Here is an 18900-nt window from a genome sequence, read left to right as displayed (position 1 = left end):
GTGAATGTCTGCTGAGTAACATTTCCAAAGATTCAACCAAGTATTGCAAAACAGAATTTTAATATACATTATTCCTCAGAGTCCTAGCACAGAAATGCTTGCAAATGCATGGTAATTTAGGTATTATGTATCCAAAACTGGTTCCTAAATTCTTAATAGTGTGTTTATAAGTACCACATTTGACTCATTGTTATAAGCATTTTCTTGAGACATTATGGTAATACATGACGAACAAATGTTTTGAAGCAGTGTGAGTACGGGTAAAACTGCCAGACCAAAAATTATAATTTTACGAGAAAGTAGATCAAAAAGTATTTTTTAGTTGGATATCTGACACTAAAGAAAGTTAAAGTGAAAGGAATCTGTGATATCAAATATAAAAAAAGGCAATTTTTCACATTACCTTCATATAACCAATTGCAGTGATTTTGTTATTAATGGATTCCCCTCACCATATATATCTAGTACATATATATATGTGGGAATTATGCCACTGACCCCCCCCCCCTCCTAACCCACTCATTCCTGGCCCCAATAGCAGGGTAGGGCATGGAAGGCACTGGGGAAATTGTGGGGTAAACTACCTTAATGAAGATACATCACTAAAAGGCTGAATGCAGAAGGCTGCCACCACCAACCCCTGCTAGGGAAAACAAAGAACTCTCCTCGTACATACAGCAGGATAGTGTGTCTGACAGATCAGCGCTCCCGCATGTCAGTCCTACGCTCTACCCAGCAGAGAGTAAATGGAGGATTGTTTTGTCTTCCACTGCAAGGGGATGGCAGTCCCAGCCCCCCAGAAGGGTGGTTGCAAGGGGAAACAGCCCCTGCATGAAATGACATAGTGACTGATTCCGTGTATGTTATTCCTGTTTTACCTGCAAATATCCCTGGTGCCTCTCATGCCCTCCCTGCTCTCTGGGCCAAGATGGGGAGGTTAATTATGATATATTTGTAGAGATATCTATGGTATCCAACGATCCAAAATCGTCGCGATCGGTTATGCGAAGGTATTCTGAAAAATGACTATAAAAATAAATGAAAAGTAATGGACGACAAGTATATAAATGTATACTGATAAGTTTTTTAAGTAAATGGAAAAACCTGAACCAACGCGATTCTCTTCAATTAGTTTCCGTTGCCAATTACTCGAAGTCACTGCAAAGGCTCAGACCCGTTCATTATCAATATCAGCAATTTTGATTAATAACTCCATTCAATTTTGACAAACAGCCCAAACTCCCTAAATATTTACGCCAATAAGTGTTTTGTTTTTGCATCCATATTGGTTCTCTTCCCTTCACCTCTTTCTTTTCCTCTCCTCCTTCGGGCGACTGCTCTTCCACTTTCTCAAGAGCTCCACTCTCCGCTTTCTGCTCGGTGTCCGACATCGTCAGTCAACTAAATATGAAATCGAGGGAGAAGGAGACGGTTAAATTGGCGTCGCGAAGGGAATAGGAGTGAAACTTTTGGTTACACTCAGGTGTGGATTGTCACCGTCTGCCAGCAAATGCGTTGTGAGGTATATATCGCTTTAAAGGATTTATATATTTTATTTCCTTTTTAGTATTTATTAAATATTATCAATTTATACTTATTCATTTGAAATGTAAGTAGGTACTTTATTTTCTTTTATCCATATGGGTTTGCTTTAACCGCTGATCAATACGACTGTATCCGAAACCATTGAATAGATAAAATGTAAAATATATTTATTATTATTTTTTAATGAAATGCTTTTTAAACATTATACATGGTAGAATGGTAGAAGATGAATACCAATCAATTACTCTTTCTAAATAGCCTTGAGTAGATGAGAGGACTATAAAAAAAAAATAATATTCTCACAAATTGCCTATTCAATATTTGCTCCTATAAACCTGCCAAAACACATAATTACCCTCCCCTGATTAAAACTTTGCACTCAGGATTTCATGAAGGTTCATAAAACCATGAATTCCTACAATCATTAAACAGGGATTCGGAATCACCTTCCAGTAGGCGATTGGCCGGCATCATGGCTGCACGAGTGACGAAATCTCTGGTGAGGCCTCCCATTTCTACGTTTTAATGTGTATTTCATATGTGGTCGTGGTCTTCTCAGTATAAAACCTTTCAGGTCATTAGACTTTGAGAATGGCCTTCTTATTGAAGAGAGAACGCTATAGATGTTTGTAGGAAAGGTCACCTTGCACATAATGGGTCGCCGCGCCGGGTGGATCATTTTCGTGTTTCGTGAATTAAGTAGGAGAGATGCAGGCCTATGATCTGTACATTACCGTAGGCTCTTTTGGATCTTGTATTCAATTTCCAATAATTTGTAACTTATAGGAATGAAGACAAGGTAAAGGGATATCCGATAAAGGTCTGGGCCTCCGAGTTGCAGTCCCTTTAAAAAGTAAAAGGTGACTTCAAGAGCACTTATCTATTTCGTAGATTGGGCAAGGTGATTAACCTTCTTGATTGCCCTGCCAGGCTCTTATTTTCCCACTTTGCATGTGCTTCCCATTATGAAATACCATCAAGTGTTACATGTTGGTATAATATTCATCATGATGCTATTTATAGTTGCTTGGTCTTCCTCTCCATACTTGACCTTGGCAAAGCTAGGCTATTTCCAATAAGCCACACTGGTTTAAGGTTCCTACTCTCTCATAGTGTCTTCTGTATGCAGCGTAAAAGTTAATCTGGCATTAACTTTTAAGCTTAAAATTTTAATCCTGCGCATGTGCAGAACGAGCTAGTTAATGGGTACTTGTTACCGAGACGTGACGCACCCACCAGAGATAAAGTCCCAAAACTATTGTATCATGCATACCCCAAAATCCAAATATAACCTTTCCTATCCCCCCCCCCCCCCTCCTTGTAGAACTCTGGCTGTGTGAGGGTGTCGTGGACTTGGTCTCAGATATTTTCAGTATTTTGCCGTAGATGTGAGGTCAGAGCAGCTCTACCTGTGTGTGTGTGTGTGTGTGTGTGTGTACAGTGACTCTATTTCTTGTAATCTATAAGATGGTAGTGTCTATTGCCCTCTATCTCTGTGCATCACTCTTTAATCTTTTATGCTCTATAAGAGAGCAGTGTCCATTTTCATGTCTTTGAACATTGCTTCCATTAACATTAACCAGTTATTCCCACCAATCATATTTATTACCAAGAGTGATGCTCCCTCCAGAGACAGTGCCAATACTAGGGTATTATGCGAACAGAAAAAAAACAAGCCCAAGCTTTCTAACCTTCTATTTATGGAAAACTTTCCGCGCATGTCACACAAAAAGTACAGTAAAATAAATGTGTGGAGTGGATACCTTGACGAAAAGTAAGACACTTTTCATCTATGGTGATAGGTTTGGAAATCTAAAATAAGGGAGATACAGGACAGAGAAGACAGAAGATGGCCCCTTCATTTTCTAAGTCCCCTTCCATGTTTACCTTGCGAGGATCATAACAAATGTGACGCGTAACTCATTACTGCGATCCATCAAGTAGTCCATGTATTGCTACGCGCTTGTGAGAAGGCTTATTTTGTCATTACTAGCGTCTGTTTTCCCGAATTCATGTATGTAATGCATTATTCTAGTTATATTATACTTCTTTTACGTCTTTTGGGAGTTATTTACGCTATTCTGAACAATAACCTTGTGCGCATGCGTGTGTTCACCGGGAGATTTGACAGGTCGTCCCGGCGGCCATTCAGTGAAAAACACCGGTGAGAAATGTTTCGTTTTAAGTGCTGCGTCGACTCCGTGTCATTTTTAAAGTCTTTTGGTGGATATACAGGACGAATGGACATTATTCTCAATCAAAGCCTGATATTGGAGCCCAACAACTGCCCCAAATGCCGAAAAAAGTGATTAGAAAGCAAGCAATTCTGACAGACGGAAGCGCAGAAAAGTTTGATCTTTCGCTTTATAAAGGTTTGTGGTTTAACCCTGGGGCTAGGCGTATATACTACTAAGGGGGTCCAGGGGGCGTAGCCCCCTGGCTAGGCGTACATATCACCACCGGGGTCCAGGGGGCAAAGCCCCCTGGCTAGGCGCATTTAATACTACGAGGGTCCAGGGGGCAGAGCCCCCTGGCTAGGGAATATATAGATCGTAGTGTATAAATCCCACAGGGTTAGGTTAGGTTGGTTTATTGGTTAGGACGCATTGTACGATTACCACAGAGGATCTGGATCATGTGAAATCCCGTAGATTTTTTGCTTTGGTTCCCGTAGAGTTTTTCGAAAATTGGCGCGTCGGTCCGTAGACTTTCAAAGTTGGCGGCAATGTCCGTAGTTTCATTTGCCGATTTTAAGCGTTTTTTGTGCTTGTTTTGCACATTTCTGTTCTCTATTTTGCTTATTTAAGCCTGTTTTACCCCGTAATTTCCCTGATCTACTTCATGCCCTCCCCTGCTATCGGGACTTATCAAATCACATCAAGATTGTCGGCTGGAGAATCCGGCGGAGATTATCATCAGATTCGTTCTCATCACACGAGGACAAATCTGATGATATAAATATTGTAAGGGAAGACCCGATTGTCATATTCGGAAAATTAACCCTATTTATTCCCTAGACAGGGGGGGGAAGCCCTCCCTGTACCCCCTTTTTATTAGCACTTCATACCGACTTAAAGAAAACAAACATTAAGAACTCTGTGTGAGGGTATTGTGGACTTAGTCTCTGGTGATATAGAGCTAGTTTTGTCATTCTGCAATAAATGACAAAACTTGTCTTGTTTATGACTATTTATTTTTCTCTATAAGATGGTGATATCCATTTTCCTCTAATTCTCTGCATTGGACTTGGTAACATTAACCATTCCCACAGAGAATTCACAAGTGTACAGACAAAGAAAAGGCAACATTATTTCCAAGTTGGGAAGACATTCTCATTACACATTATTTTAATGGAATAATAAAACAACAAATTTATTGATAATCACATTGATTTGTGTGTCTTGCATCTTTAGTACAAGTATTGTGGAGTTGGATTTGACTTTAATACTGTATTTACTTTATGGGCACATACAGAAGACGCCCTCCTAATTTGCCTCGATAGGATTTATTTGGTTTTAAAAATAGATTACTAAGTACTGTAATGTCATACAAAAAAAAATCTCACTAATGAGCAGTTTTGCTAAGAAAGTACTGAAATTGATCCTTGTCTGCCAGGAAAGTTATTAAGGTTGGTTAATGTTACCAAGATTGACGCATGGAGGTAGAGCAAAATAGACATTGCCATCTTGTAAAGCAGAAAAAATAGAGTAGGAATCAATACAAATAAATCTGCAGCAGCCTCATATTTCCCAGGAAATGACAAAAATAGGCTCTGCATGGCACCTCTCTGAGACTAAGTCCCCATCCATATTTACCTTGCCAGGACCAAAACAAATGTGACTTGTAACTCATTATTGCGATCTATGAAGTAGTCCATGTATTACTACTACTATGCGCATTTTTCCACCAGGAGATTTGACAGACCACGCTGACGCCATTTGTTCCGAAATTCCGAGTCATTTTCAAAGCCATATAGTGGATATGTAGAACAAATAGATATTAGTTTCTATCTCAGCCTAATATTTGAGCCCAACAAGTGCCCTAAATGCTAAAAATAGTGATTAGAAACCAAGGAGTTCGTACGATAGACGGGAGCGAAGTAAAGTTCGGTCTTTTGCTATATAAAGGTACGTGGTTTTACCCTGGGGGTTCAGAGGGCAGAGCCCCTTGGCTAGGGAATATATAGATAGTATTTTCTTAAAGCCATGGGGGTCCAGGGGGCATAGCCCCCTGTCTAGGCGCATATAGTACTACGGGGGTCCAGGGAATATATAGATCGTAGTGTATAAAAGCCACAGGGTTAAGGTTAGGTTGGATTATTGGTTAGGATGCATTGTACGATTACCACAGGGGATCTGCATTATGTGAAATCCCGTAGATTTTTACCAAACATTTGGTTTGGTAAAAATTGGTGATATCAGATGTTGCCACACTCTTTGGAGTGACTCTACCACTACTTCCTGAGGCCGTTCCCTGGAATACTTTCTTTCTAACACTGACCTTATCCTTCTTAATACTGACCACCCCACTCACTTTGACATACACACCAAAACCCTTTCATGCTTTGATCTTTCTCTTTGCTCTCCTTCCCCTCAACTAAACTGTCATTGGTCAGGTTTGGACCACCTTCCTTATAGTGATCAATTTCCAATTCTCTCTCTTACTTCCTATGTCCTACTCCCCAACCTCCAGACTGGTGTTTTGATAGAGCAGACTGGCATACTTTTACCTCTCTCAATACTCTCCATCTTCCTTCACTTCCACCTTGACTTATTACTTCCTCTCATACCTGCTCCTCTGTTTTCTCTGATACACTTAAATCAGACCCTGGCAATGAGCAACCAGATGCACTAACTTCCTCTTCACCCACTGGCAGTCTTTCTGGTCTAGACTTACCACTAATAAACTACATAAAACCTTTTATCTCCTGGTGGTCAGTACCATTCCATAAGAATAGACACTGGGAAACTGCCATTGCCAGCTTGTGCATTGGGCACACTTGCCTCACACACTCCTATCTCATGTCACAATCTGATCCACCTCTATGCTACTCATGTAATGTTCCTCCTTTAGTCCCACACGTCATTCTATCATGTTCCCGCTTTACAGCAACCTGTACCTATACTTTTCCTCTTTTATTTTCACTTCCCTGACTCCTCCCTACCTATTGAACATCCTCTTAGAATCACCTGCCTTTTCCTTAAACTTATTCTCTCTCCTTAGAGACCTAAATATTTTCCATATGATCTAATTGACCTAACCCCTTAACTCCCCTTCCCTTTCCCCTTCTAACAACCTTTACCTTATAGTATACCCTATCAGCTTACCCTCACTACCCTTCACTACCATAATATCTTCTAGTACTGTTTAACATCAAACTTTACTCTTATCAATAATGCATTCCTAACCCTTTTTGCTGCTATACTTTACCATAGTGCCATATGACCTTGAAGTGTAACACATTTATTTGTCTTAAACTATTAACCATTAATCATTGAAAACAAAATATGAATCCTGAATTCACTTACAATAAATATTTTGCTGAAGCTGTTGCTAGTCTGGAAAACCATTTATTATTTATCAGCCTAATTGATCAGAGTGACATGACTCCTGTCATGAAAACATTTGGCTGAGGGCCAGGTGACATGAGCATGTAGTCATTACTTATAGTAATTGTTATTGCCCAGAGTTTTAGCCTACCTAGAGAGGCAATATGTGGCCTGGAAAAAGGACAAAACAAATATATATATTTTTTTGCTGAAAGTGAATAATATTGCTTAGAGGAGTCACTGCACATATGTCATTTGGACTGGACCTTCAAGACAAATATGGGAGTTACTACAAAGTAAGCCTAATGCCTGGATTTTGGGCCACGTGAGTCCAGTGAGGTACGGGGATCTAACAGAGTGAATGTTGATCTTACTACCTTAGGGATGGTCCCATTTAGCTTCAGAATTATGTATTCTGTTTATGATTATCAATACTACCATTGTTACTGCAATATGCTTGCATTTAGTTAGGTAAGTTCCTATAGTTAGTATATTATTAAAACCAAAACTTGTGATCCCATAAAAATGCATTTAATAGCATCTTAGTTCTTGAGGCACATTGGATAGTATTTATTTTTTATGTACTGGAAGAAATTTTTAAAAATAAGTACTATTTAAAATAAGGGAAATTTTAATCATGAACTTTTAGGTTTTGTTCTTTATTCTATTCTTAGTCATATTAAGTAGTAAAACATGGTTCCGGAACATTTTGTAAACAATTTCCTATTGATTTGTGGTATCATTTGTTTGTGAAAATGAGTAACATTCTTTAGGCCGAATATCAAAACATTCAAAACAAATAGATCTAAAATTTTGTCTAAATGAAAGGTTTCTTAACTTTCATTTCTCTTGGAATATTTCATGATGTCAAGTTATGCAAGCAGGGAATGTTGAACTGTTTGATGTTTTCAGTATATGATTTGGTTGATAAGTTTTTGTTTTTTACAGCTTAACTTTGTTCGCTCAGCTGGAAGTCGCCAGTTCAGTAGTGATGTCCGAACCGTGACCCTAATCCCAGGAGATGGTATTGGACCAGAAATTTCAGCTGCAGTTCAGCAAATATTTACAACTGCAAAGGTAAAGTTCTCTGTAGATGTATATTAGTATATTTTCTCACATTTTATCCTTAGATAACAATACATGATATTTGGTACATAGTATAATTCTCATGGATTATGTAAATGCTCTTAATGTATGGACTTGCTTCACTTTTTTTGTACTTGTAGGTTCCCATTGCATGGGAGGAAGTTGATGTGACACCAGTGAAGGGCCCAGATGGCAAATTTGGCATCCCACCAGCTGCCATTGAGTCTGTGAACAGAAATGGAATTGGACTGAAGGGACCCCTCATGACACCAGTTGGCAAAGGTCATCGTTCTCTCAACCTTGCCATCCGTAAGGAGTTCAGTCTCTACGCAAATGTGCGTCCTTGCAGAAGTATGGAGGGATATGAGACACTCTATAAAGATGTGGATGTGGTGACAATCCGTGAGAATACAGAAGGAGAATATTCTGGAATTGAACACGAGATTGTCGATGGTGTTGTTCAAAGCATCAAGCTCATCACAGAACCAGCATCCAGGCGTGTTGCAGAGTATGCTTTCCAGTATGCACGCAACAATGGCAGGTAAACATTGTTAAAAGATTTTTGTTATCAGATTTTAAATGCAGTACCTATAAGCTTGTTCATAGTGATCTGTATCATGATTATAAAGTTATAATTGACCTTCATACTTTGAATGGCTTTTACTGTGTTGACATGCCAGTAACAAATATGTCACTTCTTGCAGATCAAAAGTAACAGCTGTACATAAGGCCAACATCATGCGCATGTCTGATGGCCTCTTCCTGCGATGTTGCCGAGAAGCTGCTGAAAAGAATCCAGACATCAGGTTTGAAGAGAAGTATTTGGATACAGTGTGTCTGAACATGGTACAAGATCCCTCACAGTATGATGTCCTTGTGATGCCAAACCTTTATGGTGACATCCTATCAGATCTTTGTGCTGGGCTAGTTGGAGGACTAGGCCTTACTCCTTCAGGAAACATTGGTGAGGGAGGTGCTGTATTTGAGTCTGTCCACGGAACTGCACCTGATATTGCAGGTCTAGACAAGGCCAATCCTACTGCCCTCCTACTGTCAGCTGTTATGATGCTGCGCTTTATGGAACTTCATAATCATGCTGCTACTATTGAGAAAGCCTGTTTTGAAACCATCAAGGAGGGCAACTTCCGTACAGCTGATTTAGGTGGTTCTGCCAAGTGTTCAGAGTTTACAGGAGAGATCTGTAGGAAGATTGAAGAAATGGATGGTTAGATCTTGGGACTAGGATTGATGTTTATAGTAGTTGGCATAGATATTATAAGATAAGATGTGTTCATGGAAAAAGGAATATGACAGTTCTAAGAGATCAAATATGTAGAAGGTATGAGAATTATGATGTAGATTATATTGCAGTAAACATAGAAAGTCTAAGGTAGCAACTTACATTTTCAGTGAATTTCAGTTAGGTCATCTTTTTTATAGTAAAAGGTTGCTTATCACATATTGATGAAGCAAGTGATCTCAGTAGGGATCTATACACTAGATAGAATTATGACCAATTTCTTTGTTTGTCTTTTTTTTGTGTTTCTACCAGTACAATTTTTTTAATGCAGTATCTAATTATTATGTATGTATGTATATATATATATATATATATATATATATATATATATATATACACACACATATATATACACACATACATACATACATACATACATACATACATACATACATACATACATACATACATACATACAAACACACATACATACACATACACATATACATACACATATACATACACATATACATACACATATACATACACATATACATACACATATACATACACATATACATACACATATACATACACATATACATACACATATACATATACATATACATATACATACATATATATTTTATATATATATATATTATGTATGTATAAGTGTGCGCATGTGTGTGTGTGGGTGGGTGGGTGGGTGTATAAACATTTTCGTTCATGTACTAATACATACATTTTATGTGCACAGGCATGTACACGCGTGTATGCACACATGCATGTTTACACACATGTGCACACACATGCACAATAACCAACACCCAAGTATATGCATATGAATTACTTGCTTTGATATGTTAAGAGCCAGTACCCAACAGATAGTAATGCATTTATGAGAAGGTATTATATTTTCTTTTTGTATTATAAATGCTAAGTACTTATGTAAAGATAAGTGCAAGTACCTTCCAATATAAGTTGATTTGAAATTGGACCAGAAAGTCAGTGAATTCCATGTAAGATAATTAAGTTGACTACCTAAATATTGTTAATTGTAAATACTATATTTATGATCTGTACAGGAATAAAGTTTTAAATATGACTAGTTTTTTTCATTGCCTTTGAAACTGACCAAAAGAACAATTGTATGAAGGTATAAATCCCTGCTATACAGTATTCCCATGAAAGTGGTCACACATTTAGCTTACTTTATGTAAGTGTTCCTCCTCAATCCCAGGCCCATTGTTGTCAAGAGGGGTGGGATAGGAGATGGGGACTGAGGCCCAATGTTGGGAATCTCCCCTACCTTGGCCTTCAGCCCTCAGCTCAACCAGTTTTGTATTTTTTCCCCTTCCTCTGTCTACTACTACTGCCTTATGTAGTATCTTGAATCTTGTAGCTCCCTCCCCCTTCTTGTCTTTCCCTTTGTCCTCTTCTCTAATCCTTTCTACTCTCCACTTCCTAAGGTGTGAGAGCTGTGTTAAAAGGAGGAAAGGCTAACTGTGCCAGTCATGAACGGCCTCTAGGAGTCATGGTCATGGTATTCCTGTTTAGTTGTCTTCCCTTACTCTTTGAGGGGACCCTGAGAGATGGTCCCTTTCTCTTACCAACATACTCCAGGCTTACCATGGCCAGTAATGAAAATTTTGTACTTTTATTAGGGGCATTGAGGCATGCCCCTTAATCAACTAGCCCCACTGATTTTAATTTTCATGTTCCCTGAACCTAGGCTCTCCTTTGACTACGATTCTGAACACTGCTACTACTACTCCCTCCTCAGTGCCTAGTGCCACCTTGTTACAGTCCAAGTCACGCACCCTGGTCATTACTCAACTTCAACAGCATTCCTCCTTTCCCAATATCCTCCACTGCATCTCCTTCGCAGTCTTCTTAATTTACTACCCCCTCCCTTATTACTACTATTCAGCCTTCTTGGCTACCTCTCCACAGTTCTACTACACTCAAGACCACTCTTTCTCCCTCCAGATCCCATGCCCGTTGTTGTCGGTGGGGGGGGGGGGGGCTTAGGAGCCGGAGACCGACCCATTATTGGGGTTCACCCCTATCTTGGAGCCTCAGCCGTTGACTCCACTAATTTCTTCCCCTTTCTGTTTTTTTTCTCTTCTCCAGAGCCGTGTTGAAAGTATGAAAGGCTGACTTTGTGCCAGTCCTGAACGGCCTGGGGGAGCCATGGGCACGGTATTCCTCTGTTTAGTTATCTATCCCTTACCCCTCAAGGGGCTGGCCTGTTTCTCTCATCAACATACTCTTGGCTTACCATGACCAATAATGAAGATTTTATACCCTTATTAGGGCCAATGAGGCTTGCCCATTCATCAAATAGCCCCACCGACTTAAATTCTCCCGGTTTCACAACCCCAGGCTCTCCTTGGACCACGACACTGAACACTGCTAATATTACTCCCTCCTCAATGCCTACTATTGCATCATCCACCCAGGTCAATACTTAACCTCCAGGAGATATTCCAACTCTCCCAACATTCTCAACTTCATCCCCTCTACCTCCACTGTGCCTACTAATGCATCATACCTCCACAACCTTCAACTACCCTATCCTTCCTTATTACTATTCAGCAACCTTAGTGTACACCACTACTCCCTCTTTCACATGTCCACATCCTTCTACCAACCCCATCTCTACACACATCTTAAATACGTTGTTTAGCCTGGCCAAATGGGACCAAGTTTTTGTGACCCCCCCCCCCCCCGTCCCCACACACACAGAGCTCCTTACTCTGACAACACACTTTTCTTCCAGCAAAGTTTCTTTCCACAGCCAACTCTATTGATTGCGTCTCGTCACAGTTATATCTGTAACCCAAGCTGTAGCATTATCAACCCAAACTGACATCACTGGCAATGCTGCAGAACTTCATCCCACTCTCAATACTTGTACCGGAACTGTTTCCATCTCCCCAACAAACTGCACTGTCTGTAACAGAAATTGGTCAGATTGTGTAGAAGCCTTACTCGCCTGCTTTACGGAGCATGATGTAATATCAGTACCATGCTACATTATTTCCCCTAGAGGCCATCATAAGAACTCCACCAACATTGCCAAGATTAATTCCCGTAGACATTAATGTCTACTCTCCTTGTCTGCCTATATCAACCTTCCCTCGCCAATGTCAAAATTGTTGGTGGTTAGGACGCCCTGCCAAACACTGCCGTTCTACAGCCCGATGCTCTCTGTGTGCCCAACCTGGTCATAACGGATCAAACTACTCTGCACAGACATGCACATTACATCTGCCAACTGTGGCGGCCCCCATAATTATTTTATAGGAGCTGCCTCACCTACAAGTTGGAGTCTTAATGTTTACACTGATGGGCCAAATACACGTCTGGTGCTGGTTTCGCAGTAACCTTCCCAGATATCAAATCCCCCTTCCCTCCTGAATTCAGTGGCCTTACAGTACGCACTCCTTTTCGCCTTAAAACACACATACTCACTCCCTTCTTCCTCTTTCACTAATTTGACTGACTCCTGTAACTCATTAATTCTCATAAAGTCTATGCACTCGACCAGCTCCTTTGCAGAATTGGTTGTTCTATCTGCCTGCATGCCACAAATCTATCAGATTTTGCTGGGTGCCCACACTCCCCAGCCATGTTGGAATCCCCGCAATGAACAGACAGATATTCTAGCATGCTGCGCCGCTATATCCACATCACACCAACCACGTCTCTCACATATTCCTGCCACGGATTATTACCCCTACCCAATGGAAATATTTCTGGTCAAGTCTTCGCACTTATAAATAACATACTGTAAAACTATCAATCTCCTCCTGGGCAGCTGCATTTCATCAGAACAAACGTAAACTGGCGGCTCTCGCTTAACACTCCTATCTGATGTCACGTTCTGATCCTCCCCTTTGTTCCCTATGTGATGCACACTTTCAGTTTCACACATTCTGTTGTCCTGTCCACGCTTTATTGCAGCCCGTACCTCTGCTTTCCCTCACCTATCCTCCTTTCATCGACCTCCCAACCTATCAGACATCCTTACGGAATCCCACACTTTCTGTTTTGACACCCTGTTCTCCTTCCTCAGAGACATACATATCCTTAACTTGATGCAATCCTCTTTACTTAATCCTATCTTAACCCATTCACTCATCAACTCCTTTACCCATCTATAACCTTTCCAATACTACTCTAGACTGTTGACGTATATCAACTAATTTCTAACTCAGTCACATCCTCTACCCTTTACTATTGAATACTGCTGTATAACTTTAGATGTTTAGCACATTTATTTTTATTTTAACCATTAACCACTACTTCACCTCCTCCACCCCCATAGCTTTCTTCATCTACTACCCCCTCCTCCTTTATAACTACTCTGAAGCCTTATTGTCCATCTGTCTGCAGTACTATCTCTTTCAACACTACTCACTACTTGCTCTGACAACACTCTCCTCTTCCAGCATTGCTTCCAAAAACGGGTATTCAAAGTTTCCTACATCCGAATCCCAAGCTAAAGCTTTATCAACCATGGCATACTTCACCGGCAGCCCAGCCCCATCCATCCCTCAATACTTGTACCGGAACTGTCTCCATCTCCTTGACTATAACAAGGATAGGTCAGATTGTGGATACCTACTTGCCTGCCTCGTGGATTATGATGCTGTATCAATACACTACAACCCCATTCCCCCCAGAGGCCGACATAAACCCCCCTCCAGTATTGCCAAAATTACTTTTCGTAGCAAAACCTTATATTGGAGGAGAGTTCCTCCTTGTCCGACAATATCAACCTTCCCCCTGTTAATGTTAAAATTGTTGGCGACTAGGCCGATGCCCTTTGTGTGCCCAACCTGGACTTGGTCGATCAAAATGCTCTGCGCAATCACGCACATTATGTGTGGCTCCCATCATGTAATTTGTACGTGTTGTCCTACCTATAAGTCTAAGTCTAAGGTGGCGATTTTCATATTCAAAATTGGTCTCACTTTACGTACTTGGGCTCATTTTACATGCAGTCAGATAGAAAGTATCTCTTCCTCATCTTGCTCGACTCATCGCATAAGACAAGCTAAACGTTCTACCCCATCTCCTACCGTATTTTCTCCTACATCAGCCTCTTCCTCCGCCCCTTAGACGTCAGTAGTCACTTCCCCCTCATAAGAAAGCTTCGTTTCTCAGACCTCCCCAACCAATTCCACCTCTGAAACTCTCGAGGACATTCAATACTATCTGATCATGACCCAAGATAACATCACCTCATCGATCCTCCAATCTATCTGCTCCCATTCCCTCACTCAAAGTAAGTCGACATCCATTCTCCTCCCCCATACCCACTCCTCTCTCTTTACCCTTTTCATTCTCCCCCAATCCCATGTCCATTTCCCCGTCCCCAATCCCATGCCTGTTGTTGTCGTGGGGGGCTTAGATGACGGAGTCTGGGATCTAATGCTGGGGATCACCCCAAACGTGGGGCTCAGCCCTCGACTCAACTAATTTTGCACTGTCTTCCTTCCCTTTTCCGTTTCTTTCTCTTCTCCAATCCCTTATATTACTAATTTCGTAATGTGTGAGAGCCGTGTTGAAAGGATGAAAAGCTGACTTTGTGCCAGTCATGAACGGCTTGGGGGAGCCGTAAGCACGGCATCCCCCTGTTTAGTTGCCCTACCCCTCAATGAGATCCTGAGGGGTGGACTGTTTCCCCAACATACTCCATGGCCAGTAATGAAGGCATTGCACCATTATTAGCGGCATTGAGGCGTGTACCTTTATTTTGTGAATTCAAATGAGAGACCATTATAGTGAGTAAGAAATGTTTTTCAGTTGTGCAAATTAATTGATCAATCCACATCTCAAAAAGGTCCTTTAGTTTTCCCAGTGGCTGGTATTAGGTGAAACTAGTAAATTATACACTCTTAACCTAACCTAACCTAAAGAAATCAGTATCTTGGGGGGGATTTCAAGGGACATTGACCCTCCGACTTTTGTGTGTAATGTGTGTAAAAGGGTAGTGCTGGAATAGTTCAGGGTGAACTGAAGGCACACAATTGCCATCATGGAAGTTGCATGGAGCAAGTTAATGTGGACTGAAAATCAGGGAAGGGGTTGTTTAGCTTGTTCAGTAAAGACAGGATCCAGGGCAATCACCAATATCGGGATAGGTATAGTTATAGACCATTTTTCAATTTTTTTGTTTATGTTCCCCCTTTGAGAAACTCAAGGAAGGTGTGTTAGTCTATGACTCAAACAGATTAACTGGCTGACACGGACCCTCGCCTCGGCTCTCTCATTGGACCGCAGGCTCCCCTCATACCCTGATTGCTTACATAACCCTTGTGTACTTAAGCCGCAGAAACCGGAACAGAGATCAGCAACCCTCGATCCTAATGTCACACCTCATCAAGTAGTAGCAACACAGGACTACCCAGTCCTCCGCCGACTGGGGAGCCTCCCGGCTCCCTCGTAGATTTCCACCTTCAGCCCCAGTCATTCCATGTCACACTTTATCTTAGTTGTTACTTTGTTTTTTGTTTTTATTGTTATTGTTGTCGGACAATATTCACCCCTATCCAGGCCCTTGGGGTAAATATAATGGAGTTGTGCATACAAATATTAGGTGCTTATAAAAGAATCTAAAAGACTTGATATATTGTGTTGCTCGGAAACACTTGTTCCTGAATACCGGCACTTATCGGAGTTTACTTATTCCTTCTTATTAAGAAGAAATAGTAACCCTAATTGAATGGTTAATGACAGTGCCCTGAAGTCATGTCAATGAAAAGTTATTTAAATTTATACATATTCGCTATCTATAGTAACCCTGATCAAGATACGTTATATAATTATCTATTTCTTTCTATGGCAATTGGAACCATATTAAAAATTAAACATCTACCATTAACTGGAGGGATATTTACAGGGAAGATTGTCTTGTGTCAACTCTTGCCGCCAAACTCTCTAACATTATTGGTAGTAGGGTTCCTTCTAAGCTTATCAAGTCATGACCCAGAGACACATCATGGGTTACTGCAGAATGCAGCAAGGAATAAACAAACCGCTTATAAATTATGGTCCTCTACTCGTTCTAATATTTCATGGGATAATTACTGTCATGCTCGTAGAACTGCTGAACAAGTCTATAAAGCAGCAGAAATAAATGATAAGAATCATCTGAGGGAGGTTCTTATAGGTATATCCAAGCTCATATTTGGTGGTTTCTCTGAAGTCTGTTTTGTTTGGCCGTGATTCCGTTATTCCCCGCATTACTAGACCTGGTGGGGTCTTTGCTTCTCATCCATTAGAGAAATCTAATATATTTTCCAATTTCTTTTCAAGCAAACAGAGTAGTGACGAAATCATTATCTCCAAATTTAACAGTTAATTGTTAGTGTGTTGCTAATGTTAGAGAATCCCAAAAGGATCATCACCAAGCAACTCGCCAAAAGAGTATAGGCTAATTTCAATCACACAAAGTTTATCTAAAGTGTTTGAAAAGTTAATTACCAAACGTCTCTCCGTTTTCTTTGATTACTACAAATTGCTGCCAACCACTCAGATTGGTTTTAGGGGGAAAATGGTATCTGTGATGCGCTTTTGAATTTGGTGCATATGTTCAGGCTTCACCGGACTCAGGGTCAGAGACAAGGTTAGTTACCCTAGACTTTTCTTCTGCCTTTGATGTAGTCAACCATAAGAATCTGTTTAAACTTAAGTCTGTAAGAATCAATGGCCCATTTTATATATTATCTGACTTTGTTATTAGACAGGCAAGAACGTGTTACTAATGGTGATTATTTTGGTGTTTATAGTCAAGTCAAGATTTCCCCAAGGCAGCGTTCTTGGCTTCTTTTCATCTTTTATAATAGTGATATGTGCCATGGGATTTCTTCCAATTTCATGGCTTATGCTTATGATGCCGTATGTACTGTAGGGAGTAAAGGTGTGTGTATGGAGATTGGTAGCGTGAAGTGTGGTAGCCGTGACAAGGAATACCATTTACTGTAAAATGCACATGGCATATCAGAGTGCGACTTATTTCGTTGTTCTCTGTAGTCATTTTATATCACTGAGATAGGTACATTGAACCTTTAATTTGTATTATACATTTTGTTCCATTGTTTACAATATTGTATGAAGATTATTTAATACCATTTTTAGTATGAACAACTTTATTTCAATATTAGAAAGATACTAAACTTTTCACGGGTATCTATAATAACATGTTTGAAAGTCTTACTTATGTGAGCATATTAACACACACATATATATATATATATATATATATATATATTCATCTTAACAAAATACCGGCTGACGTCACAGAAACCTCTGCCCTCTACCCTCATTCCTATTCCACACTCTCCCACTCTGGGGGTGTTTTAAATAGCATGGTTTTGTCTTTACCTGTGACGCGAGGTGAGCTTTTCATACTTTTCTTCTCTTTCTTTTTCATGGTAATCATGACATTTTTTTCTCTATACCATTTCATTTCGCTCATTTATTTTAATTGATTTTTTTAAGCGTGCGTATTCCCTCTATTGGAAGAAAAAACATTCTCGTAAACTATTCATTTGTAAATTGCTCTGATTACCTATGATAATAATTTCATATGTATTGTCAGAGAAGGATAATGATATGGGATACATTATAACCTTTTCAGTCATTCCATACACCTTTTTCATCCGTGTAGACACGCACATGCCCCCCACCCCGAAAAAAGTTATCCTAATAGAATAAAGATAATCATCTTCGACATAATTCAGACATATAATTCTTTCGCCTGTTAATAATATGGGTTTAAAGTACTTCCACGCTTTATATAAAAGAAATAAAAAAAACTCAATTGTTGTTCAAACTTAGTTTAAAACTTAATTTTACCAGATCTGTCAAGTATTATTTCAAAGTCTATAACGCTTCCTCTTTCATTTTCATTTATTTTCATTATTTCTCATCGTTCGTTCACGCACGTGGATCTATTTAGTTAAGTTCCATTCATCGGCTAGAAGCGCGCGGTCTTTTTAATAATTGCCAAGGCGTAACCACCACTTCTCTCGTTCGCGCTCCGCTCCCTAAGACAAAAATTAGTCAGACGCCTAGAACAAGACAATGAGATCTTTGCAAACAACTCCTGGCTGTCTCGTACAGCCAGGGTGTTGATACGCCATCAGCTCAAAGAACAGCTTCTTGTTAAGGGCATGGACTCCCCCCACCCCGACTTTGCCGAAGCCCCGCCGTGGGCACTGAGCCTGATAGAGTTCAACATAATGAGCCTGTCAATGAAAAGGAACCTATACCCCATGCCTAGCCTAAAGGCAGAAGCCCACAGGGTCATTGCAGCCATCACTCCTCCGGGTAGTAGAACATACTACACGGATGGATCGGTCGATCCCTTGAGCCACACTGCAGGCGCCGGCTTTGCAGCAAGGGATGCCACGCGATCCATGAGGGTAACAGACAACGCCTCCTCGCTACAGGCAGAGGCAG

At 40.4% G+C, this 18900-nt stretch overlaps 2 protein-coding genes across 2 annotated transcripts in view; one reads left to right on the top strand and one right to left on the bottom strand.

The window, feature by feature from the left end:
- LOC125033332 (cAMP-regulated phosphoprotein 19-like) overlaps positions 1-1501 on the bottom strand; it is a 13373-nt gene extending 11872 nt beyond the window's left edge. Inside the window, exon 1 of the mRNA XM_047624738.1 lies at positions 1305-1501. Within this exon, the coding sequence (XP_047480694.1) occupies positions 1305-1391 (87 nt within the window). The 5' untranslated portion in view covers positions 1392-1501. The remainder of the gene's footprint in view (positions 1-1304) is intronic.
- A 415-nt stretch (positions 1502-1916) lies between these two features.
- Positions 1917-9810, top strand: LOC125033555 (probable isocitrate dehydrogenase [NAD] subunit alpha, mitochondrial). Its single transcript, XM_047625160.1, has 4 exons — positions 1917-2044; positions 8043-8171; positions 8321-8721; positions 8885-9810. Exons 1-4 carry the CDS (start codon positions 2018-2020, stop codon positions 9408-9410), a joined length of 1083 nt encoding a protein of 360 aa, XP_047481116.1. The 5' UTR covers positions 1917-2017; the 3' UTR covers positions 9411-9810.
- Positions 9811-18900: the final 9090 nt, after the last annotated feature.

The sequence above is a fragment of the Penaeus chinensis genome, chromosome 16, assembly GCF_019202785.1.
Source record: "Penaeus chinensis breed Huanghai No. 1 chromosome 16, ASM1920278v2, whole genome shotgun sequence".
In the NCBI taxonomy this organism is placed as follows: Eukaryota; Metazoa; Arthropoda; class Malacostraca; order Decapoda; family Penaeidae; genus Penaeus; species Penaeus chinensis.
Note: the sequence above shows the minus strand (reverse complement) of the source record. Positions and strands in the feature narration are given on the sequence as shown.

Coding starts and splice junctions, on each gene's coding strand:
- LOC125033555 (XM_047625160.1), top strand. CDS start 2,018: ATGGCTGCACGAGTGACGAAATCTCTG. Junction 2,045..8,042: donor CACGAGTGACGAAATCTCTG/GTGAGGCCTCCC, acceptor TGTTTTTTACAG/CTTAACTTTGTTCGCTCAGC. Junction 8,722..8,884: donor TATGCACGCAACAATGGCAG/GTAAACATTGTT, acceptor CACTTCTTGCAG/ATCAAAAGTAACAGCTGTAC.